At 37.4% G+C, this 25,650-nt stretch overlaps 2 protein-coding genes across 2 annotated transcripts; one reads left to right on the forward strand and one right to left on the reverse strand.

Moving 5' to 3' along the window:
• Positions 1-250: 250 nt before the first annotated feature.
• LOC132169780 (glutamate receptor 2.1-like) lies at positions 251-14,961 on the forward strand. The gene is made up of 5 exons (XM_059580752.2): positions 251-533; positions 11,004-12,298; positions 12,715-13,021; positions 13,918-14,315; positions 14,411-14,961. Exons 1-5 carry the CDS (start codon positions 257-259, stop codon positions 14,840-14,842), a joined length of 2,709 nt encoding a protein of 902 aa, XP_059436735.2. The 5' UTR covers positions 251-256; the 3' UTR covers positions 14,843-14,961.
• A 1,178-nt stretch (positions 14,962-16,139) lies between these two features.
• LOC132171240 (Apoptosis inhibitory protein 5 (API5)) lies at positions 16,140-24,984 on the reverse strand. Its single transcript, XM_059582507.2, has 16 exons — positions 24,641-24,984; positions 24,348-24,509; positions 23,947-24,046; positions 23,135-23,200; positions 21,476-21,573; positions 21,313-21,387; positions 21,025-21,174; positions 19,790-19,855; positions 19,643-19,708; positions 18,870-18,980; positions 18,528-18,617; positions 18,332-18,438; positions 17,217-17,331; positions 17,067-17,132; positions 16,875-16,978; positions 16,140-16,768 (listed from the first exon to the last, which is right to left on the reverse strand). Exons 1-16 carry the CDS (start codon positions 24,731-24,733, stop codon positions 16,579-16,581), a joined length of 1,659 nt encoding a protein of 552 aa, XP_059438490.2. The 5' UTR covers positions 24,734-24,984; the 3' UTR covers positions 16,140-16,578.
• Between the last annotated feature and the right edge of the window lie 666 nt (positions 24,985-25,650).

A 25,650-nucleotide genomic window follows, 5' to 3' on the forward strand; every position in this document is an offset into this window, starting at 1 on the left:
TAATTAACGGTGGTGAATCTTCACTCGATCATTGCCAAGAAAATTCAACTCCATACATGACAAAGTCAAAGAAGCAATATTCCACACTCATATTCTTCCAGATAACGCGTTTTCTTCATTCTCAGATGATGCAAATACTTTTCTTATAAATGTTGAGCTGGGATGATGCACATATAAGATGTTGAAAGGTTGTCTGATCTATTACTAAAGCCAAAGCAGTATTCGACGTCACATCTACCCTATGCTGTACCGTCAGATGCAAGTAATTAGCTCGGCTCCGAGAGCTCGGTTGATCTTCCCTACACTGATATTTGTTCTTCTTGCGGCTGTGATCTTCTTCCATGGAGCTGAAGCAAACAATAAGGAAGTTACGGGTATAGGTGTTATCATTGATGTTAAAACCCGTATGGGCAAAGAAGAGAAAACAGCCATGGGAATCGCAGCTCAAAACTACAACATTAATACTTCGAAGACTCACAAAGTGCTTCTCCATTTCCCGGACGCCCTTAGAGTAGCTACTGCAGCTTCAATCGGTAAGTTGTGTTTATAACTTAAGAGACATTATATACATCATTCTTTCAACTATTTTCTTTTTGCAAATCTAATAGATCTACTATTAAATTTATGGACTCATGTAAATTCCACAAAAATTCAATGATAAATTTACTCATTCACTATACGGAGATAGTTGAAAAAATAATTTCTCATAAGTCATAACTTACTAGCTGTTAACTTAAAAATATTAATAAGATACATGAACACGGTTATATACAATAAAACAAATTTTGCACTGTAAAATGATTTAAGAACATGCATGCCGGACCACCCTAAAAAAAAGGGGGTCAAAAGAATGTTAAAGGCTTTAAGAAAAAAAAAACGAGAGAATTGAAGGCGACAGGTTATACAAGGGCTTAGAAGAAAAAAAATGACATACAATGTTTAAAACCCTATTGTGCCGCCTTCTTTTTGTATTTCTTTTTCCTCCTTTTCTTTTCTTTCATTACCCTTAATATTTTGCATCTTGATTCTATCATTATTTGTTTCTTTTATATTTTATATGTTTTTTTTATTTGACACCGTTGACTTTAATTAGTTGGTTTCTATTATGAGTTTCGATCGCTTTATCATCATTTTGACAGATTCTATTGTTCCTCATCTTAAAAGTATGAAATCTGCATACGACAGTTAGTCCACTCGGTTAAAGTATTAAATAAGTGATTAAATTTACATTTTCCTATAAACTTAACTTTTTGAAAAAAATTAATAATTTAACATGGTATTAGAGATAAATTAAACATTGTATGTCATTTTGGGGCTCACCTAGTGTTTATAAAGTATTGAACATTTAAATTGGGCCTCCGTCAATTCACCCCCCACTTAAATTAAATATTTCACGTGTTAGGTCTCACCTATTAAAATAAGTTTGAGCCCACACGTGAAAGAAGTATTAAAGTATTGAATAAGTGAGTAAATTTATATCTTCTTATAAGCTTAACTTTTGGGACAACTGATAACTTAATACACTCCACACTTAGTAGTAGTCTCAAACTTGAATTATAACTACTTAAAAGGAAATAAGGTATCCTTGTTCATGTATAACAATCCATGATTGATAGGAGCTTAATTTATTAGCAAGAACATATTGTACTAGTGTTCATCCTAGTTAATAGTTATTGCTTGCGTTGGAGAATATGCTATGTTTTTAATGTAGCATGGGATAGTGAAAAGTTGAATCCACACAGACTAAACTTCACAGCATGGGACTTGACTAGGACCTGCCTAGGACATCGTCGGGACTTGCTCGGGGCTTGACTGGGACCTGACCTGGAGTTGACCAGGACCCGCTCGGGACTTTCTCAAAACATCGCCTGGACCTACCTAGGACTTGACCGAGGCTTGTCGGGACTTGACTGGGACCCACCCAGGACTTGGTTGGGACTCGCCCAGGACCAGTCCATCACTTGACCGGGTCCCCATTGAGACTTGACCAGGACCTGCCCAGGACCGGCCGGAGACTTGACCAGGACCCACCCGAGACCCAATCAGACCTGCCCGAGACCCACCCTGGACTTGATTGGGACCCGCCTGGGACCTGCTGAGACTTGACCGAGACTCATTCAGGACCCGTCCGAGACTCGTCGAAAAATATTTTTGGCAGAAAACATTTTCCTTGAAAATTTCTTTCTTAGAAAAAATTTTCCGGTATTTGGCATGTATGGAAAATCAGGCGAGTCCTAGACGTCGGAAATTGTTTACGGTAGAAAACATTTTCCTGGAAAACATTTTCGGCAGAAAACATTTTCCAGTATTTGGTGTACGCAAAATCATATTAAACACTAAATTTTGAAAATGACCCTGTCGGGTCTTGGATGAGACCTGCCAGGGTCTCGGGCTAATCCCGACGAGATCCTAATAGGGTCCAGGCAGGGTCCGAGTGAGTCATGGGGTCTTTACGGGACTAAGTTCGGATACTTCTAAGACTTGATTGGGACATTTTCGTAATTTAGGCAACATTTACTTCGAGGAAAAATGGTTTTCGTCGAAAAATATTTTCAAGGAAGCCATTTTTCCTGAAGATGTTTTCCCCAGAAAACATTTTACGGCGTTTACCGCGTGCACGGAAAATAATTTTAAAATTTTTTTTTATATATATTTTTTTTCCAATAAGGACCCCGTCGGGACTTGACGGGGACCTCGCTGGGACTTGCCCAGGACTTGACCGGAACTTGCCCGGGACCCCGTTAAGACCTACCCGGGACCCCGCCGAAACCCACCCAGGACTTGATCGGGACCTCACTCAAAACCACCCGGGACTTGCCCGGAACGCCACCGGGACCCGCCCTAGACTTGCTTGAGACCCCGCAAAGACCAGCCCGGGACTTGCCCGGGACCTCGCTGGGACTTGCTTGGGACCCCACCGGGACTTGACCGGGACCCGCCCAAGAGTTACCTTGGACCCACCCGAGACCTGACCGGGACCCTGCTGAGACTTGACCAGGACCTGCCCGGGATCCAATCGGACAAGTCCCGGGTGGGTCCCAGTCTAATCCCAGGCAGGTCTCGACAGGGTCCCGGGTGGGTCCCGGGCAGGTCCCAGTCAATGTGACGACCCGCTTGATTAAAACGAGACTATTTTTTAAAAAAAAAAAACATACCCACAACAACGCAGATTGTCACAGTGGCATGGCGATACCGTAGTATGCCATGAACCCGTGTATTAGCCTGTTTGACAATATCATATACCACACAGAGCTATATGCAACATCAATAATTTATCAGAGTTTATATCCTTGCAACATAATATAAATAACTAAAGATATAACATAACACATCAGAGCTGATTAATACATCTAAGTGATTAAAGCTTACATACAAAAGAATGGCTATACAAAAGTGTCACATGCGACACGAGCCATATACAAAATAACAAAGTCTAAACATATACATGTAAACTCTACAAAAAGGGGACTATTATCTAGTCCAACAAAATAACATTTAATATAACTATGCCTCAAACGTTGTAGTAACCCAAATACATAGCTACTGGGTCATCCTCAATAATCCCCGCACCTGCATCAACATTAACCACATCGTCTGCACCACGGGAATCACCACCACCCATGATGCAGGCGGATTTGTGGGCCCTCCGTCTCCATGAAATAGAGTCGCTCAGTAGTATAGAAATTACTAGGCTTTCCAAATAACCATCATTTGAAAATATACTTACAATTTAATTAGCTTAACAATAAAACATATTGATAGTCATCATTATCATAAAATCATTTGATATGCATGCTTATGCAACATCATCTTTTCATATCATCCATACATATACATATATAACTTCATCTCCTCATAACATCCGCCATGCATGTATACATAACATAACATCATCTCCTCATAACATCCACCATGCACATATACATCACATAACATCATCTCCTCATAACATTCGCCATGCATATATACATAACATAATATCATCTCCTCATAACATTCGTCATGCATATATACATAACATAACATCATCTCCTCAAAACATCCACCATCCATATATACATAATATAACATCATCTCCTCACAACATCTGCTATGCATATATACATAACATAACATCATATCCTCATAACATTCGTCATGCATATATACATAACATAACATCATCTCCTCATAACATTCGCCAAGCATATATACATAACATAACATCATCTCCTCATAACATCCGCCATGCATATATATATACACATAATATAACATCATCTCCTTCATATCATCCATGCTCATGCTATAAATGCTTATATACTATTTTATGAATCATTTCATAAAATCATACTCATGACATAAACATCATTTTATCTCATAAGCTCATAAAAGCTCATAGAAACCTTTCATCAAATATTTCATGAAACATCATTAAATTGGCAAAGCATCACAAAACACATTTTAAACCTTAAAATATAGTATCTTTTGCCCAGTAAGTAAAATACTTACCTTGTTTAGTTGAGTACCCTCCGGTGAACTCTTGACTCAACCGCGATACAACTAAGCATTTACAACATAAACACATAATTAAGCTCTATTCTTGGCTTGACAACTCATACTCTATATAAAGATACTTGAGCACCACAAGTATCGCGTTCTATAGGTCATCTTAAATCTATTCAACTAAAGCCCTTAAAATCTTTTACTTACATTTAATACATATATGTAAGCTAATGCATTAATTATTTAATAACTTAGTTATATTTTTTTGGAATAAGAGTCATATGCTTTTATTGATTCTCAAAAAGACAAAATCAAAGGGAGGGAAATGGTTCCTCTCGCCTTACAATACCACAGATACATGGTGGGATGGATGTCCACCTGACTGTATCTATGACATGGGTCCTAGCTCTTACAGCTAGTTCGTGGGCAGCCGTATTCGCCTCTCTCCGTGTGTGTGTGAAAATCGCCTTGTCCAACCCTTGGAGACGTTCCTTTATAGCTTCGGTTAGATGCCCATGCATACTTTCATAGGGTGTCTCTGATTTTACTTCTTTAACGACCTGCAATGCATCACCTTCAAACCATACCTTCAAATAGCCTTGTTCAATGCAAAACTGAATTGCATGGAGTGCAGCATAAGTTTCTGCTCTTGCGGGGCTGATATCAGTGCGCATTTGTTTACTAAGTGCAGCCAAGAAGGATCCCTTCTCATCTCTAGCTACGATTCCCAAACCAATTATTTTTTCCTTAGCATCCACTACCCCATCCCAATTGAATTTAACCATTCCACACGGTGGTGGCTGCCAAAGAGTTCATTCCTCCTCCTCCTCTGTTGTTTCGTGCCTCCTCTGTCGTTCGTTTATTTTCTGAAAATCAGACAAGGCTTTCACAGAGTCTTGCAAAACCTGGGTTGGGTGTATAAAATTGCCACCATGAATGAAGTCATTTCGACGCAACCAAAGACACCGGGCCATTACCACGAAAAGCTCCAGCTCCTCCTTATCACAACGAGACGCCACCTCTTTGAATATCTGTCTGAAATCACCACCCCCAATTGAGCACTTTTGCAATTTAATTTTACTTCCTCCCCAAACGTCACTGGCTGCAGGGCAATCCCAGCTGAAGTGGGCTACTGTCTCTTCTTCTCTCATACAGATAGGGCATATATTGTTCTCACAGATTCTACGGCAAAACAGATTGGATCTTGTTGGGAGCAAATTATGGCTCGCCCTCCACAAGAACATTTTCGCTATGTTAGGTATATTCAGGCTCCAGCATATCTTCCAGTCCTCGGAAACATCCTTCTGTTCTGAGCATCCAGGTTGTCGTAACTCTCTCATTTCCATACCGAGGTGGTAGGCACTCCTTACCGTGAACGCTCTATTCTTTGTACATCTCCATACTATTCGATCTTTTGGAAGGAGAGGGCTTAGAGGTATTCTCAAGATTGCTTCAGCTTCTTCCGGCAAAAACAATGAGGAAATCAGTGATCCATTCCACTTGCAGTTCTCCGTGTCTATTAAATTGCTTACTGTCATATTCTCCATGGTAACTGGTCGTGGTGTTTGGATAGTGAAAGAGTTGGGGGTGGGAATCCATCTCTCCCCCCATATTTTAACTTTAGTACCATTCCCAATCCTCCATATAGCTCCATGTTGAATTAAATCCTTTGAGGCCAAAATACTTCTCCAGGCCAAGGATGGTCTGGTTCCCAATTCGGCTTCCAATATCGATCTATTAGAAAAATATTTGGCCTTCATAATCAAAGCCACCAAGGACTCTGGGTGTTGTATCATTCTCCAAAATTGTTTACCCAATAGGGCCTTGTTGAACATAACAAGGTCTCTAAATCCCAAGCCTCCTTTATCTTTTGAAAAGCCCATTTTTTCTCAACTCATCCAATGGATCTTGGAAGAGTTTTCTTTGTGGCCCCACCAAAACCGTTGCATAAGCGTATTTAACTCCTTACATAATGAACTAGGAAGTAAAAATACACTCATGCAATACGTCGGTATTGCTTGAACTACCGCCATAATCAAAATCTCTTTCCCAGCTTGAGAGAGAAATTTAACCTTCCAATCGTTCAAGCGTTTCCATACTCTATCCTTTATGCTCTTGAAAGCCTTGTATCTTGATCTCCCCACCATGGTTGGAAGCCCCAAGTATTTCTCGTAGCATTGGGTTGCATTTAAACCCGATAAACTAGTAATTTCCGCCCTCTTCTCCGGACTAGTATTACGTGAAAAAAAGATGGACGTCTTGTCTTTATTTAATTTTTGCCCCGAAGCTGCTTCATACTCTTCCAACAATTTGATAAGTCTTCGCCACTCCACCGAATTTGCTTTACAAAACAAGAGGCTGTCGTCCGCGAAGAACAGGTGACTTAGCCTAGGCCCCTTTTTTGACGTAGGTACTCCGGTAATAACACCCATTCTTTCCGCCTTACTTAACATGGAGCTGAGTGCTTCCGCACATAAAAGGAATAGATAAGGCGATAAAGGGTCACCTTGTCTAATTCCCCTAATTGGTTTAATATTCCCAACCGTTTGCCCATTCACAATGATAGAATACGTGACTGTGCTAACACACTCCATTATTAATTTTATCCACCTGGCCGAAAAACCCATTTTACACATGACGGCTTCTAGAAACTTCCACTCCACCCTGTCGTAGGCTTTACAAATAACTTAGTTATATTGAACTATGATTCTACATCATAATATATTAAATTACTAAATCTTGAGGCATATACATACACTGTAGGTTAAGCATTACACTTAACCCTATAATTATCAATTTCCATAGAACCCACGAAAATCTAGGATTAATTAACACTTTAAATGTAATTAACCCATTCAAACAACATTCTTAGTGTTCACATACCTAAAGCCCCAAATTAATACAAACCATATAAAATTAGGGTTTATGCCCATATTTTACCAATAAGTAAAATTGAAGTTTCAACCCATTAATTTTAACAACCCGGAGCTTAAATCATGTATAACAATCTACTACACATAAAAGCCCCACATTAATTTTTAGGAATTAGGTTTCTTATCAAATTTCTCCAATTTTCGAGCCTAATTAAAAATCCTCCAAATCATTATGATTTCAAGTTTGGAATCCAATGGGTAGGACAAAACCTTAAAGAGAAACTAAAGATTTTAACAATATAACAAAATCTCATTCAAGAACCCTAATTTTCGGACCCAAATCAAAGCCCCACAAATTCAAACAATTTCTAGCTTCTAATCTCACAAACATAACAAAAATTACAAGAAAATACTAGAGTTTTTACCTCACAAGCACCCTTGTCCAAATCCCCCCTAAAATTCGTCACTTTCCTCTCTTTTTTTCTTTTTTTTTTTTTTCTTCTCCTTCTTTCTCATGGCAGCAGCTCCCTCTCTCCCACTCAAGTTCGTTCTCTCTCCCACTAGGCCATGTGTATGTGTGTGTGGGAGAAGAATGAGTGAGACAAAGGAAGAGAAATGGGGAAAAAGGGGGGGGGGGGGGGGAAGTGGGTTGCTGCAGGTGGGCCCACCAAAAGACTTGTATTTTTTTTACATTTTTCTTTTAAAACTACGGAGATAAGGTATCTCCAATGGCCAATGACAATTTGACATGTGGCATGGGATAAGATTCTATTTCTATTTTGATGCCCCAACTATTTAGAATTGCAAGATTTACCCCCCACTACCTTTAATTCATCTTTCTTAATTTATATTTCACCCCTACCATTTATTTCAACTACAATTTACCCATACATATAATTATTTACCACACTAGGAATTATTATCCTAATACCATTAACCCATTTTATTATATCTATTATTCTAAATCATCCCATGTACAATTTATCTCATTAATTAATTTAGATTACTATGAAATTATTAATAATAAACTTAATAATTATCCTGGGCGTTATAGTCAAGTCCCGAGCGGATCCCGAGCAAGTGCTGGGCGAGTCTCAATCAAGTCCCAAGCAGGTCCCAGTCCGCTCCTGATCAAGTCCCGGGCAGGTCCCGGTCAAGTCCTTGACGGGTCCCAGGTGGATCCTGAGCAAGTCCCAAGTGGGTCCTAATCAAGTCTCGGTGGGGTCCCAATCAAGTCTTGGGTAGGTCCTGGCGACATCCCGGGTGGGTCCTAGGCGGGTCCCGGGCAAGTCCTGGGCGGGTCCAGATCAAGTCCCGGGCGGGTCCCAGGCAGATCCCGATCAGGTCCCAGGCAAGTCCCGATCAGGTCCCGGGCGGGTCCCGACAAAGTCCCGGGTGGGTCCCAATCAAATCCCGGTCATGTCCTGGGCAGGTCCAGGCGGGTTCCGTTCAAGTCTGGTCAGGTCTCGGGCAGGTCCTGCGTGGTCCCAAGCAGGTCTTGGATGAGTCCCGATCAAGTCCCGAGCAGGTCCCGAACAAGTTCCAGCGAGATTCTGGGCGGTTCTTTGGAAGGTCCGTCAATTTAAGAATGAGATGCTCACAGTCAGAACCGTAAACCATTTTCCGAAAATTAAAGAATAATTTTTGGTCAAAAGGAAAATATTTTCCGTTGACCACTATTTTAGGTCGAAGTAAACACCATAAAATGTGAAAATCATTTTACGTCGAAGTAAACAGAACTTTAGAGTTGAATATGATTTAATGAAAAAATATATATAAAAAAAATATTTTTAAAAAAATTGATTTTCCGTGCTCACGCTAAACGCCATAAAATGTTTTTGGCAGAAAACATTTTCGGGAAAAATAATTTTCCTAAAAATATTTTCTGACGGAAACCATTTTACTTCGAAATAAACAGAGCCTTCTACAAAACTTGAAAAAATATAGGAATTATAGGAAAAGTGAAGAAAACAACTCCTTTGGAGTATTCTTATTGAAAACAAAAAATGGCAATAATGAGTAGCCTTTATTACAAAATAGACTTTATTAAACTAATGACAAACTCATTTGAGTGAACTTTCTGTCGTACGATTTGTCGCAATCTCACTCCACCGAGGGTGCAGCAAACATGAAGCAAACTTTCTATTTGATTTCCACAGCATCTTGCTTGAGCAACCATTGAGCAACAGTCGAGTAGAAATCTTGCCTCAATTTTTGTTCTAAGTGACCCTTGATCAGCAAGACTCGAGGGAAACTCTTTGTTGCTTTCAAAATCAAAGGCCAACCTTCTAGAAGCTTTCTTCTTTCACTTAAACTTGTCCATAAAGTCTTAGCAAAATGGTCAACACCATCCTCTCTAGGTTGAATAGAATTTTCCCTCAAATTCACCTAATATAAACCTTCGTGCCATATACGGAAAGAACCCATCAAAATGACACTAGGAATGAAAGGCATGCCCAAGAATCATTCACCTTTCTCATTGGCACTCCAGCACCTGGAGTTTACATACATGCCCTACTTGTCTTACTGATGGAGCGTGATGTCGTGGGTGCAAAGACAAATAGCAAGACAAGGAACAATATTGCTTAAAAACATTGAGTCTATCAAGGATGTAAGAAATCTTCTCAAAACACTTGAGTCTATCTACGGTTTAAAGGAAAAATGTTGAAGAAACTCAACTCTGAGCTTTCTTATTGATAAAAACTGAATAAATATCAAAAACTACGTTCTTGAAGCTATAAGCTTGTATTTATAGACCCCAAAACTCATAACCCTTGTAGTAATAGAAATTAGTCGGTTAACAACTCCATGCTGGTTGTTCGAATGGAACATACCTCCATTCAGACAGTCACAAAATAAAATTGAAATTGAAGTACGTAAACTGAAAACATAACATAGGCGTTCGAATGAACGTCTTGGGAATTATTATGGGAAATTTTCAATGTTGGCCGTTAATTCGTTAGGTCGTTCGAACAGGGCATCAAATGGATGCCTTGATAATTACTATGGACAACTCCTGAGAGTGTCCTGTTCGCTTGACCGTTTGAACGGGCTATCGAACGGAGGTTCCTACGACTGTTTTGATCACTCCTTATCACGAGTTTGTTCTCTCGTCTTGATTCCTCTAGCTGGCACAGTTCCTTGGTCCCCCTTCACACTTGCATATGCTACAATCTTCCTCACGAATTCCCAAGCACTTTGATCTACATCACTTATAGTAATTCTACAAAAAAGACCACAAGCCCTAAGTCAAAGGTACACACATTACATCCTCTTACTCTTACTTCAGCCCCCTACTAAGAGATAACCCTATTCACTTAGGTGTCAAAGTGTCTCCCACCAGTATTTACAATAAGTCATCCATGTGTCTTTGTTTTGCAAGAACCCTTGACCGGATTAAAGGGAGGTAGTGAACCAAATCAAAAAAATTCATTGTCATGCATGGTGCTTGTTTATAAAACAAAGGCTAAGAGTTACAGTCTAAGAACTAACTATCCTTTAATTAATTATAGACTCCCTTACATTTTCATTTACCAATTTGTTTTAGCATAACAATAAGAAACAAATTGTATTAGGATTAATTGTTCAATACTAAAATGTGCTAACAATGTACATTAATGGAATCTCTAAATTTTGGTATAACAGCTGAAGAATTCATTAGAGAGAAAAAGGTGAAAGTGATTATTGGCATGCACACATGGCAGGAAGCCGCTGTAGTAGCTGATGTTGGAGGGCAAGCTCATGTTCCAGTCATTTCGTTTGCAGCACCAGCTATCAACCCACCCAAAACGTCACTTCGTTGGCCTTATTTGATACGAATGGCTAAAAATGGTTCTGAGCAAATAAAGTGTATTGCAGATATTGTTCAGGCCTACAATTGGCAAAGGGTCATAGCCATTTATGAAGATGAACCATATGGTGGTGATTCCGGCAAGCTAGCAGTTTTATCTGAGACTCTCAGAAATGTTGGTTCGGAAATTGAGTACCGTTTGGTTCTCCCACCACATTCTTTGGTGTCCGACCCGGAACATGTTGTCCATGAAGAGCTGGATAAGCTCCTGAACAAAACAAAGTGTCGGGTTTTCATAGTTCTTCAGTCATCATTAGAGATGGCGACTCATTTGTTCAGAGAAGCCATGCAGATGGGACTCGTAGGAAATGACTCAGCTTGGATTATTGCAGACAACATTGCAGATTTGCTGCAATCTGTTAATGACCCTGTTATATCCTCCATGGAAGGTGCATTAGGAATCAAGACTAACTACTATTCTGAGGATCACCATTTTCATTCACACTTTCAGAAAGTTTTCAGAAGTGAATATCCGGAGGAAGATAACTCCGACCCTGGAATTTATGCCCTGCGAGCATACGACAGCATTGGAATTGTTATACAAGCGATAAAGAAAATGGCAAGTAACATTACTAGTACTCCAAAGATGTTGTTAGAGAATATGTTGTCAAGCAATTTCTCTGGTTTAACTGGAAAAATACATTTTGAAGCAGGCCAGCTCACAGACACTAATAATACATTGACGATTATTAACGTTGCTGAGAACAATGGGAAGGGATACGAGGAAATAAGTCTTTGGACACCAGAGCTTGGTTTCAGAAAAAGTGAAGAGAAAAATGGAAGTGAAAATGTTTTTAACACCCTGAAAACTTTGGCCGGCCGTCAAGTAATTTGGCCTGGGCACTTAAACCGGACTCCGAAAGGTTGGGAAATGCCTACTTCTGCAAAGCCACTGAAAATTGGCATCCCGGGAAGAGCAACATTTGAGAAGTTTGTGAAGGTTGAGTATGGGGAGAAACCGAACAAATATGATGGTTTCTGCATTCAAATTTTCTTCAAGGTGAAAGAGCTCTTAGGGTATGATTTGCCTTTTGAATTTGTGGCGTACAATGGCACCTACAACGACCTGGTTTATCACATCTATAACAAGGTAATAACTTTAATTTCTAGAACTCTTTTAAATTACTTTTGGTAAAATCGCAATTTGACTTTTAAAATTGTTATTCGACCTTTAAAATCCTACTTTTTTAATAAAGACACGCTTCCTTACCGGTTTAAATATGTAGATATTTTCATGTTTTCAAATTGGTATTGCAGTGTCGAACAAGATACTTTTCTCAATTTTGTTTATAAACGTATTTTTGGCATGTATAATTATATCCCACCCATTTGTATTGTGTTTTAAGTACCAGCTGAACATGCCCACGTAGAATAATTGTAGTTGGTTAACTTTAACTTGGTGAAACTTTTTTCCTTTATTTTTTTCTCTTTTACAATTATTTGTTCTAACTAGGATTTATATATATGCATGGTTGTGATGTGGGTGAAAATATCACAATAAAAAAGACTTATGATGCTGTGATCGGCGACGTGACTATACTTGCCAATCGGTTGCAATATGCGGATTTTACACTTCCGTATGCTGAGTCTGGTTTGGCGATAATAGTTCCAGCAAAACCAGAAGGGTCACTATTGACGTTTACCGAGCCTTTCAGCTGGAGCATGTGGGCGGTGACTGGTGCCCTCTTGCTGTACACAATGATCATTGTTTGGCTCCTTGAGCGCAAATCCAATCCCGAATTTGGTGGCACATGGAAGAATCAGATTAGCACTGCACTTTGGTTTACCTTCTCTTCTCTATTCTTTGCTCATAGTAAGTATCAATATACAGAAAATTCTCTCATCTTTTCTCTCTCAAAATCTTCTAGTTTTCAAATTCGAGTATCTCTCTCTTGCTAGAATACAAACTTTGAGGACATTCTCGTTTGATTTGTTATAACTCAGACTCCGTTTCTAACAACGTAAAATACTTTCCGTCTAAAAATATTTTATTAAAAAATGATTTCTTGAAAAACATTTTACGGTATACGTTTGGCGTGTACGGAAAATCACAAATTATATATATATATATATATATATATATATATATATATATATATATATATATTAAATCATATTAAACTCTAAATTACGAAAATGTCCAAGTCTTAAGATGTGCGAACCGAGTCCCGCAAAGACCCCACTGTGACTCACCCGGGACCCGCCCGAACCCTGCGTAGACCCTATCAGGACCCCGTTAGGATCAGCCCGGGGCCCTGGCAAGACCCACCCAAGACCCGACATTGACATTTTTGTAATTTAGTGTTTAAAAGTCTCGGCTGGGTCCTGGGCGGGTCTTGTCAATGTCTGTCAATTTGAGAATGAAATGCTCAAAGTCGGAAAATGATTTATGGTTTGGAAAATAGTTTTGAAAACTGTAAACCATTTTTCGAAAATTAAAGAAGAATTTTCGGTCAAAAAGAAAATATTTTCCGTTGACTATTATTTTACGTCGCACTCAACACCCGAAAATACGGAAAACATTTTCCGTAAATCATTTTACGACGAAACAAAAGGAGCCTTAATGCATACCAATTCGCCAGAGTTTGACTCAGTAATGAACCTTAAGAACATTTCATTTTTTTCTGTTTTCTGTTTCTGTTATTACAGAAACATTGGTTTACTTAGGATTTGAAAGCACTGATAGTACCAGATGAGTTCATTTTGCAGGGGAGGAAGTCCGTAACAACTTAACACGTATGGTTGTTGCAGTGTGGCTCTTTCTGGTGTTGATCCTAACCTCGAGCTACACTGCTTGTCTGTCTTCATTGCTCACAGTGCAACAACTGCAACCAAATGTTACAGATATTGAGTGGTTGAAGAACAACAACTTGAAAGTTGGCTGCGATTGCGATTCGTTCGTACATAAATACTTGCAGAATGTGCTTAACTTCAAGCCGGAGAATATCGTGAATGTCAGCAGTGAAGACGGCTACCCAAAGGAATTCGAAAGCAACAATATATCTGCTGCCTTTCTTGAACTCCCGTATGAGAAAGTTTTCCTCGATAAGTATTGCAAGGGATTCACTAGCACCATACGTGCCGCCAGATTTGGAGGATTGGGCTTTGTGAGTTGCTTTTGTTTTTGCCTTTTCCTTTTCCATCTATGCATTTTTGTTTGAGTTTTCACCCTTTTGAAATCTTCTTTTGCTCCCCCATTCAGGCCTTCCAGAAAGGCTCGCCATTTGCCAGGGACTTTTCTGTAGCCATTCTAAAGCTATCGGAGACGGGGGATTTGAAGGCTCTGCAAGAGATATGGTTGACTCCCTCGCATGAGTGCTCACCCAACATAACTTTCAGCGAACCTCAACGATTGACCTTCCGGAGCTTTGAGGTTCTCTATCTACTATCTGTTGCCACCTCTACCATTTGTCTTGTACTGTCGGTAATATGTCATCAAGTTGCTTGTGAAGGCCGAAACATTACTCCAGGCGATGAGAGCGTCTGGAAGATGGTTAGACTCTTAAGATACTTGAGCATCAAGAATCCACAAAGAACTCCAGCTTTGGCAGACACAGATGACAGCTTTTTGAAGAAAACAGCTAAACTAGTAAAATACTTTTATGTCAAGAACCAAAGTAGCGCTCAGGTATGAACGAGACACGTTAGATGAGATGAATGCTCATTGAGGTGGGAGTTCATCATCATGTAAATGAACAAGTTTATTTGACAATCCGCTCGATACTCGTTCGTATAAACTTGACTTAAATTCGATTTGTTTAACATATGAGCCTATTGTGACATAAAATTAAGTTCAATTATTGAACGAGTTATATTCAAGTAAAATCGACTCGTAGAAGCTCATATAAACTCGTATATATTTATTTTTATTGTATTATTTTAATTTTGTAGTTGGAACATCTTCAGTAACTAGGAATTCTCTTTTTAATGTAACATATATACTTTGAATTGTTAATGTGGGTCTAGATATAATCATTTGTCATTGTTTGTACATGACTGTTTTTGTATGTACATATAAACTCGTATATATTTATTTTTATTGTATTATTTTAATTTCGTAGTTAGAACATCTTCAGTAACTAGGAATTCTCTTTTTAATGTAACATATATACTTTGAATTGTTAATGTGGGTCTAGAAATAATCATTTGTCATTGTTTGTACATGACTGTTTTTATATGTACATATAAACTCGTATATATTTATTTTTATTGTATTATTTTAATTTCGTAGTTAGAACATCTTCAGTAACTAGGAATTCTCTTTTTAATGTAACATATATAGTTTGATTTGTTAATGTGGGTCTAGATATAATCATTTGTCATTGTTCGTACATGACTGTTTTTGTATGTATAAATGAGTGCACACAATGAATTTATATACCTACTATAAAACATATATATAAATTCGAGATTAGATTATTTAAAGTTCAAGTTAATTTATTAATTAATTCAAATGATAAAATATTAAAAATAATTAATTAACTAATAATCAATATGAATTTACAAAAAGAAAAAAAAATCATAATATTTACTTTATATAAGGAATGAATAAATTAAATGAAAAGCTCGTGAACAAGTTCAAGGTCGCTCCAATAATAAATGAGCTAAGTTTAAAAAAATTATCTAACTCAATGACAAGAACGAGTTCGACTCATGTTCGAAATAACATTAAATAATCAAAAGTTTTGAACATTCAATATTTGGCTCGACTCGACTCAATTACAGCTCTACTTCTTCCTACCTATAGCACCTTCATTCTTCGCCTGCCAGCATAAACTAAAATGTTATGGATTCCTGAATGTTAAGGAGGATCACACAGATGAAGGCTGGGAATTTCCTGTGTAGGTCATGTACCAGTATAATATTTCTTCATAGGCACATGCATCACAGTAACAAAGATATAAAGCTAGCTTGCAAATCCCTTTCACAGCTAATGACAATCACCCACCTTTCTCAAGTTCTCATTCAACCAAACATATTATATTCTACAAATCGTCAGAATTTATAAAATGGATTCCTCTGGGTGCAAGTTTAACTGTCAAGTGTCAGTAAGATACACACGCATGCATACACAAAGTAAGAGGCATGCAAAGATTCCTCAATCAATCCCGGCTGCTGCTTTCATCAGTTAAATTCGAAATGATTAAGAACTCAAAGCACTAAAAATCCACCGAACAAGCTCCAGAGGAACATGATTCCTAGTGTTAGACAACAAATAAAATCTAGAAACTCATCAGTTTCTTCCTCTATGAATCAAAACTAGCTCCAGCAGAGAACTTCAATAAATCAATGGCTTCTAGTTGTATACTTCTGGTGCATACCCATTTTTGTGAAATCTGAATGCCTTCTTACTCTGGGCACACACCTAGGCTACCGGTAGCCTCTTCCTCTTCCACGTCCACCCCACCCTCTCCCTCTGCCTCTAGTCCCACTTCTCCCACCATGAGACAAATCTTCCAATGCTCTATTAACCAGTTGGTTTTGCAAACCACCAGCTCCACGGCCCTTTTTAGAAGGCACGTTGCCGGATCCATTAGCAGCAGTAGCAGGTCGCTTCCCTCTGTAAACAAAGTTCACAAGATATAAACGTGTCCACCATAAAGAGAGAGAGAGAGAGAGTGAAGGGAGCAGGGGGGGAAGAAGATAATCAGGAAGAGCTCTCGTACCCAGTTGTAGCTGCGGTGGCAGGAACAGAAGGTTTTGTTGCTTCTTTCCAAGATAGGGTGATACTTTTATCTCCAATAAACGATGGTGTTTTTGAATGTAATGGCTGAATATAGAAATGAAATATCAGTTTTTACAGTAAATAAATAAAAGACCATATATATAGAGACACAAAAAACTTTGTTCCTTTGCACCTTTGTCATTGCCAAAATGTTATTACATGTCCGCAACCCAGTGGTTGTATTCTGCTTTTGAGTTTTCTGCACATTAAATGGAAAATATGTAAGACAAATGATGACAATAAAGCTCCTACAGAAAACAGGATCTCCTGAGAACAAACTCACAATGTTATTCTTTGCTTCATCAGATTTAGCAGCTGCCATAGCTTTGTTGTGCTCAGCCATTCCCTGAGTTAATTTCTTCATGGTAGCCCTAGTTAACTCCTCAACATTACTCAACCTGCAAAATCAATTGTAAGAAAATCATACACAGAAAAAGTTGCGACTGTGTAAAAGTAAACCATATATTATACAGCCCATCAGAAATACAGGTATCGCTCTTCCAACCTTGCTCCAAATTTAAATGTGAATCAAGGCTTAAGTAGTAACTAACAGTTTAGAAATGTTTGGAAGGCTTAAGTAACCAATTATATAAACATGTCCTGTGAATCAATCTTATGACAGATAAATTTTGTTCTCTAATTTCTTCAGCAAAATCACAGAAATCTAAAACCAGGTAATGATTTCAGTGGATTTCTGAACTGAAGGCCCTTCTTTCCTTTTCCTTATTCTCTGTTCTTTGGAGATTGTAAAATATTGTTGTGGCCTAATATGGGGTTCAATGCATACACAATAAACCCTCCAAAGAACAGAACAAAATAAGGAGTAACATTTCTTTTGGATTTTTAGAAAATATATGAAGTTCCAATTTGGTCACTGAAGTAAGTTGCAATCAAGTCCTCAAATGATTTAAAAAATCCCAATCAGGCCTTTTTAGTCAGAAGTGATGGAAAGTGTTGATAAAGAAATTTTGGGTTAAAGGGAGAGATAAACAAAGAGAGAAAGAGATAAAAGTTTATTTTAGTTTTAATTAATAAAGATAAGTAAAATGCCACAAAGAATAGTCATATCAACAAAGAGTTGTAACATCATTGGTTTATTAAGTGAGGCAACCATCCAAATTTTTGTGTGCACTTCATTTAGCAACATCAGCTGCCACATAAGACATTAACATAAAAAATATAAATAAAAAACAATGGCTTCTATTAGTGAGACTGATGGAAGTACTTAACTCTGATTTTTTTACAACTTTTTAAATTTTATGCACCAAATTGGAACTCTGCACATTTTTCAGGGACTAAAACAGGAATTTGTCGATATATGGCAATATGAAGAATCAATTCTTCATAAGATATATATATATATATATGGAAAAAATGAAATAAAAAATAAGTACTTGCCTTTCAGTGAAGTCCTTATAAAGCTCTGAGAAATCCTCCCCAAGCCTATCTGATGGTTGGCCAGTCACTATCTTGTAACCACACAGACTGTTTGTTGCATTGGGCACCTACAGAACAACAAAAACTAGGTAAGGTATTGCACAGTAGAGACACACAGATGATTGTTTAGACAAACAAAACATTTGAAATCAACCACCTTGTGAGCTAGATGATGAAATGTGTACAGCAAGCACTCAACATAAGTAAAGTTCGTCTCTTCTCCAGTCTTCCTCCGAGGCATGTATTTCTGAGAAGGGAAAAGAAACATGTTATGAAATTTTGACAAATTATTTACACAGTTTATATTTTGTATTTCAAGCAAGGCTTGAACACTTTATACTCTTAAGAAATAGAATTCAAGCAGACAAAAATAAAAGAAACTCTAATGTGAATGTACAATGTCAATCCTGTTATTTAAAGCAGAGTTGAAATATACAGTACTTTAACAATTTTAAATACATGGGTTCGTATTTGTTCTGTCATTTAAAAGAGCGTGTACCTTTAATAGCTGAACAACATTAGGAAGAATCTGGCGGGAATCCTGTGGTGTTGTGTAAGGAGAAATTTCTGCAAGGGCTTTGAGCAGATCTAGCTTTCGCTCCTCAGGAAGCTGGCACAAATAAATATCAGTAGAGTTAATTTCTTGCAAGACGCCTTTTGATTATAATGTAATCAAGCAACGAGAAGCTCTCTTCCTACAGTGGAAACCTTCTAAAGCTAGAGGGAACTTTCCGGACCATTTTTTCTTTTCCACAAAATACTCCAGATAATTATACTGAAATGACAGAGAAATGAAACATCATCCAATAAGAAAAGCTCCTATACTATCTGCATATACGAGTTTCAAATTTCATATTTCCCATTTTCGCACCGATGAACACAAATGAAAGATGAGCAGCAAAATAAGTGAAATCATTAAATATAGACACACACGAACATTTTCCAACTAAGGGAATAGGGAACGATGACAATTAAACATTTAAAAAGAATCATTACCACCTATAGATATAATGATCGAGAACATCACTACCAAAACATGCATTAAAAAAAAATTAGTAATGATACTTTTCACACCAATTTATCACACTAATAAACACAAGTCAGCTGGTATGAAATTGGTGTGTTAAGTAGCATTACTCAAAAAAATTGGATGTCAAAACATAAGCAAGCAAAGATTAGAACCGAGTACAAGGATATTGAAACAAAATCTAAAAGCCCAATGAACTCAAATTACATGCTCACTATTTCAAGACATGGAAATTGAAGTATTACCTTATCAAAAACAGGTATGATGTGTTTGTTCAAATAGTTGAGAAACTTGCTGCTTGAAGCACCCCTCTGTGTGGTTAATTAGAAGACTGTCAGACAGACATATAATGAGTGGTTTAAAGGAAAAGGCAACATTGACACACTTCTTACCACAACAAATGGAAGAGCCATGTACAGGCATGATATCAACCTATCAATATGGTCCGCATCTGAAACCTGCGTTTTGAAGTCATACTTAACAGAGGATCCATAGAATCATAGAGTGAAGAATATTATTTACGAAGGCTAGACAATCTTTTTAATAGGAGAAAGATACAGACATCAGACAAAAGTACAATAACCAAGGACACTAAAGATTCCCCAATATGATTACTACAAAGTCATGATAAGATTATAGCACTATGCATATTTCAAATTATAGTGTCGTTGTCACATTTTCAAGAGCATAACAGTCAACTTCCCAAAATCTTGAACAGGATTTGTGTTCTTGAGAACAATGCATGTATTTAATCCTCTCAAACTCTTATAACATTAAATTCCTTTTGATGAGTCTTATAACATTACATTCCTTCCTTCCTTCTTTTTTTTTATAAGTAATGTTGTATATATCAAAAAAGCGCAATGCGCCTCTAAGTACACAAGAAAATATACCTAGGAACCCAACCAAAAGCCCAGAAATACACCCTAGAACCCAGAGAAGGCCCAACCCAAGCAGCCCAAATAGAGCCACAGCCATTCAGAAACCCAAAATACAAGGCAAACTAAAACACCCTGCCTTTGACCCTACTAGAGCCACATCCTCTAGTCTCAAAATCAATGGAGCATTCTAAGTTTTTAAGCTCCCTCTTCCCCTTACATTCCTAAAGCATTAATGTACCTCTAACATCCTTTGATTACTACTTAATTTGAAATAATTTGGCCCAACCAGTGAACCTGCCAAATGTCAAGGGTTTTCTCTTTATTTTCTTCTTTTTTGGCTAGGAAAGACTTGAACATAAGATCTACACAGATGGACAGCCACAGCCCAGGAGCACAGATTTGATTCAGCATATACACCATCCATAACAAGGACAACTTAGGTGTATATATATATATCACCACCCCTTAAACTGAGTCTAAATTAAAGTACACAGGAAAAGGCATCATTTAAATGGACAGTAAAAAATGCAAGTCTCTTTCAAAAGAATGTGAGCTGTTCAAATAATGCACCTAAACTCCACAGAAAGTAGTGCATGATATGTGGCTGTTAGAATAGACTGATTTAAGCAACAACACTTCAATCGCATTAGTTCCAACTTCAAGCCATTATACATTGAACTGGACTGTTTCAAATGTTGCTTCTCCTACAATACCCCCATTGTCAATACAAAGAAACAATTACTCACATTGAACACTGCATCTAAATCAGCTTGTCCTTCAACAATTCCAATAAGTTCTTTCATGCGTTCTGGGGGAGCTTTTTCTCCAAAAATGTTTAAACTTTTTAAGAAGTCCATAAACATTCTAAATTCTGCTCCAGTTACATCTTCTAAACTCTGCAATGGAATATAAGTCATATTAGGCATGCTTCTTCTAGTAGAACAACAAAATTAAACTGAGGTTTACTAATTCCGAAAGCTTTCAAATGGGAAAAAGGAGATGCATTGATCAAAGTAGTAAAGCGAAGAAAATACCTTTTTTATCAAATCAGTTATATGTCTTTCCATTTCTTCCTGAGGCTTCAAGAGTTCGGCTTTGATGGGAAAGATCTGCAAAGGCAATTACTAAGTCTCCAATCACCAAAAAGAGCTGCAGGGTAAAACTTGCAATGGGCACAACACAAGTCAGTCTTCTTACCTTATCCCTTATAAAGCTTAGAACTTTTTCACGAATAACTTCATCTGTACTCGGTTCATCGACACTCCCAATGTGCTTAAATAAGGCTGTCAAAGAAGCTGCATCAACAAGAAGATTTAAGTCCGCCAAGAATGAAGACTAAAAATATGCATGCTATAAAAGTAACACTGAACAAGAAAAATGATGGATGTATTGCATTAAAAGGATGGTGTATGAAATTTTCATGCAATTATAACATTACGAAGCAATGAGCTACATGCATGTCAGTTCAATACAAATCTATCAATTCCAGTTTTTAGTGTACATAATTTACTGCAGTCTTTGTTCATTACATAAACAAGCTTCGGCCCACAAAATTCTCTCCCAAAATTATAAGCTTCTTCCCATAAAAAGCTTCACAGGTTACTTTCCTATTGGGGCGCATTTATGCATGTCTCATATTTCAAGATATCTTCATTCTTGTAAAATAAACTTTTCAGTCGTATGGGATAGACTTTGAGGTAAAATCATCAAAAATAAATATATAATACAATATAATATGAACTATTTTCAGGTTCAAACAAAACTCAAGTTGGAAATTGAGATAGCCACCATGCCCCAGCAATTATATATAAACTTTTAGCATTTCGTTATCAATGACTTTATTACCAAACACTATGGGTCCGTTTGTTAAACCCTCTTCCCCTCCCCTCAACACTATTCACTTCCTTTTTTCAAAAAAATAAACATCAAAGCATTCTCACTTTTTTCATTTTTTATATTACATCATTCACTTTTTATATCACATGATTTACTTTTTACTACTATTTAAATAAAAAAATACTACAAAACAAAACCTTTTCACTTTTCCATACCACTTTTTTACTTTTTTTATACCAACATTCTTACTTCTTTCCACATCAATCCAACAGTAACAAAGGGCAAAAGGGTTTAACAAACGGACCCTATATCCTTTTCTGTTGCAAAACAAACTAGAAAATCAGGATACCATCCTAGCCCCAGGTAATATTATATTAGCTTTTAGCAATTTGTTATTGGTGACCATTTACAATCCACTAGTTGATTAAATTATTTACGAATCCCATGGTATTTTGAGTTTATATCAAATGTTGTAAACTCTTCCATTCATACAGCTTCACATCTACATTCATACAAAATACATTGAGAATTACCATAGAAGATCTGACTATTACTGCACCACTGTTGAATATTTAAAACTACTTTAAACCCATTTCTTGCAAATAATTATGCATGACTTAACACTGATACTCAATTTCCATCCAAGTGAATGTTCCATTCCCATGCAAGTTGTGCAGACAAAATATACAAACCACTACTAATAGGAAACCATATCTATATCAACATTTTCCAGATGATATAATCACATGATATATGACCATACAGCTTAAAAGACCTTTCCAACTTCATACAATGAAAGATATTATCTTCCATCAAAATTATGGCAGAAAAAATATCTTGGAAACAATCCAATACGTAAATAATATTACTTATCCTCTACACCACCTATTCTAATTATGAGGAATAAATAGATAAATAATAATGCACTTTTGTTGCAGAAGAATAGACTATGTTCTAACTGCTGCATAACAGAACACACACTTAGATACAATTACCAAAGTATAAGATAACATGAAGTACCTTTCACATCCTGCGTCAACAGCGACATCAGGGCTTTATGCACAGCATCACGCTCCACAAATTCCTCTATAGCATGAAAGAAACCCAATATCAGATCCCTATAAAACTAATGGCAAGGCCACATGAAGCCCAGGGGGAGCCATGACCCCTGCAATGGACTGAGAAATCTCTCAACGTGTATGCTTAAGAGAGCTCCAAAGAGTGTACTTGAAGTGCCGCCCCACACACCCCCCCCAAAATCCCAATTAATTTTTTTTACATATATACCTGGAAAATTATTTCTTTTCAACAGCACAACTTTTTTAGGAAGTCCAAAATCACTCACTTTCATCTAACTAAATTCATAATGCTGTCATTACTAATCTTTATAACAATTTACTCGTATTGATTCCGCATTAGTATAACTTCTATAACCAACTTATCACTTTAAGTTATCCTAAACTAAAAGTGGAAATTGGCAAAACAATCTAAGGCTTAGTCTATATTACTGTTTTCTTTGCTTCAAAGCTTCTTGTCACAATGCATTGAGATACCAGTGCTTCAGTCTAAAAACAGTGCTAAATTATCAAAGTTCCTTTTTTCAGTTTTATCTTTTATCAAAAAATTTGCAGTAATTTGCATATTGTTTGAATTGATTTTATGATAATCTATGTGGTACTATAAATATCATAAAACACATTATGCAAAACACATTTTTATCATCATAATTTTAGTTCCCCACCCCTCCAAAAAGAAGTAAATTGTTGGCTCAGCAACTGCATAAAACAGCAAGAAAAATACCAGAGAATACACAATCCAAAGCAGTAATTTACCAGCTGCAAGGAGTTGCACAAGAATGTCTACAATTTTGGCAATATGTTCCGGTGTATCCTTGCAGAAAAGGGGAAGTCCCCTAATTGCTTGCACCCGAACCTGTACAATTGAGTAGCATTTAAAAAAGCACTTACATCTATGAAATGAATAACAAAGCACCATTTCCAATCAAAAACGAAAGAAAAACAATTTTGAGTGCTCTAGCAACAAAACTGAGAACTGTTTTTCGCTGAAGTAACAGCATATCAAACTCAATGCGTCATTTGAAGACACTCAACCGATAAAGAAGATGCAGATACTCAATAAAGTATGTGATTTCACTTTCCCACACTTTCTCAGCTACCAAAACAAGTTATGTACTTGACATGCTATTAATAGGTTTTTGTATAGAATTACTGACCCCGAGCTCTTCTTCTTCGATCAAATCGAGATGTGTGTCGATGGCGGGGCCGGAGAGAGTGGGGAAGAACTTGAAGAACCTGGGGATGAACTGGGCGGCCAATTGCTTAGCCTTGATACTCGACTTGGCTGTGTCGATGATCCCCTGGTAGTCCTTCACATTCTGCAACAACCCAAACAAACTCATAACCCATCTCGTACAGGAAACCCAGCTATAGCGTGTGGGGTCAACAAAACCCTAGAAATACAGAAACCCCAGAAGCAGAAAGAGTGGAAATTAGCACGGAAGCGCACCTGGGACTTGTCCTTGGCCTCGTTCAGACTCTCCACGTACTGGTAGAGCTCCTCGATGTGCTTGGAGTCGTCGGCCGCCGAGGCTTCGCTCATTGTGGAAGCTCAGAGCCAAAATTGAAGAACAAAATTTAGAAACCGAAAGAGAGATTGTGAAATAGAGGGGTTTAGGTTGAGTGGTGGCTTTTGCGAGGAGTGCTAGCTTTGAAGGGAGAATGAGAGAGCTCTCGTTTCTCAACAAGGGTTACAGATTCGCGAGCAGAGAGAGGAGCGAAGGACTCTGTGTTTGTGTCCCGGTCGATATGGCCTATTCTTATCTGCTCTCTCTATCCGATGTCGTTTCTTTCGTTTTTTGTCATAAGAGGGAAAACTAGGGGTGCCACTACCATGAGATTTACGCACAAGCTTATACACTGGCGAGGCAATGCCACATCACCTTTTTTTAACAAAAAAAAAAAGAAAAAAAAAAAGGGTAATTTCATTTACCCCATGGAAGTTACACGTCTTTTGCTAACATTCCTTACTTTAGTGTATCAAACTTTAATTTCTTTCCACTTTTTTCCTTCCGTTATGATTTTCTGTTAAATCTTAATAGAAATGTGTAAAATTACTAAAATACCCTTACTGAAATTACTCATTCTACCATTTAATTTAACTGCAATATGTAACGGAATGAGGAAAATGGAAAGAAATCAAAGTTCGATACATCAAAGTGTGAGACTTTGAACATTGAGAGTATTTGCAAAAGGCGCGTAAGTAAAATTATCAAAAAAAAAAAAAAAACATATATTTCCTCAAACTACCACTTTATTTTTATTTTTTTCTTAAATTAGGGTTAAACGCTAATTACTCTCTTGTGATTTAATGACTTTATTTTTGCCACCTCGGTTTCATATTTGTATCCTAAATAGTACTTTGATTATGACTAAGAACGAATATGGTACTTTCATCAAAAATTCATTATAAAATTAACAGAAGTCCAAGTCAACCCAATAAAAGATTGACATGTGGAG

This window comes from Corylus avellana, chromosome 1 (genome assembly GCF_965113065.1).
Source record: "Corylus avellana chromosome 1, dhCorAvel1.hap1.2, whole genome shotgun sequence".
Taxonomy (NCBI): Eukaryota; Viridiplantae; Streptophyta; class Magnoliopsida; order Fagales; family Betulaceae; genus Corylus; species Corylus avellana.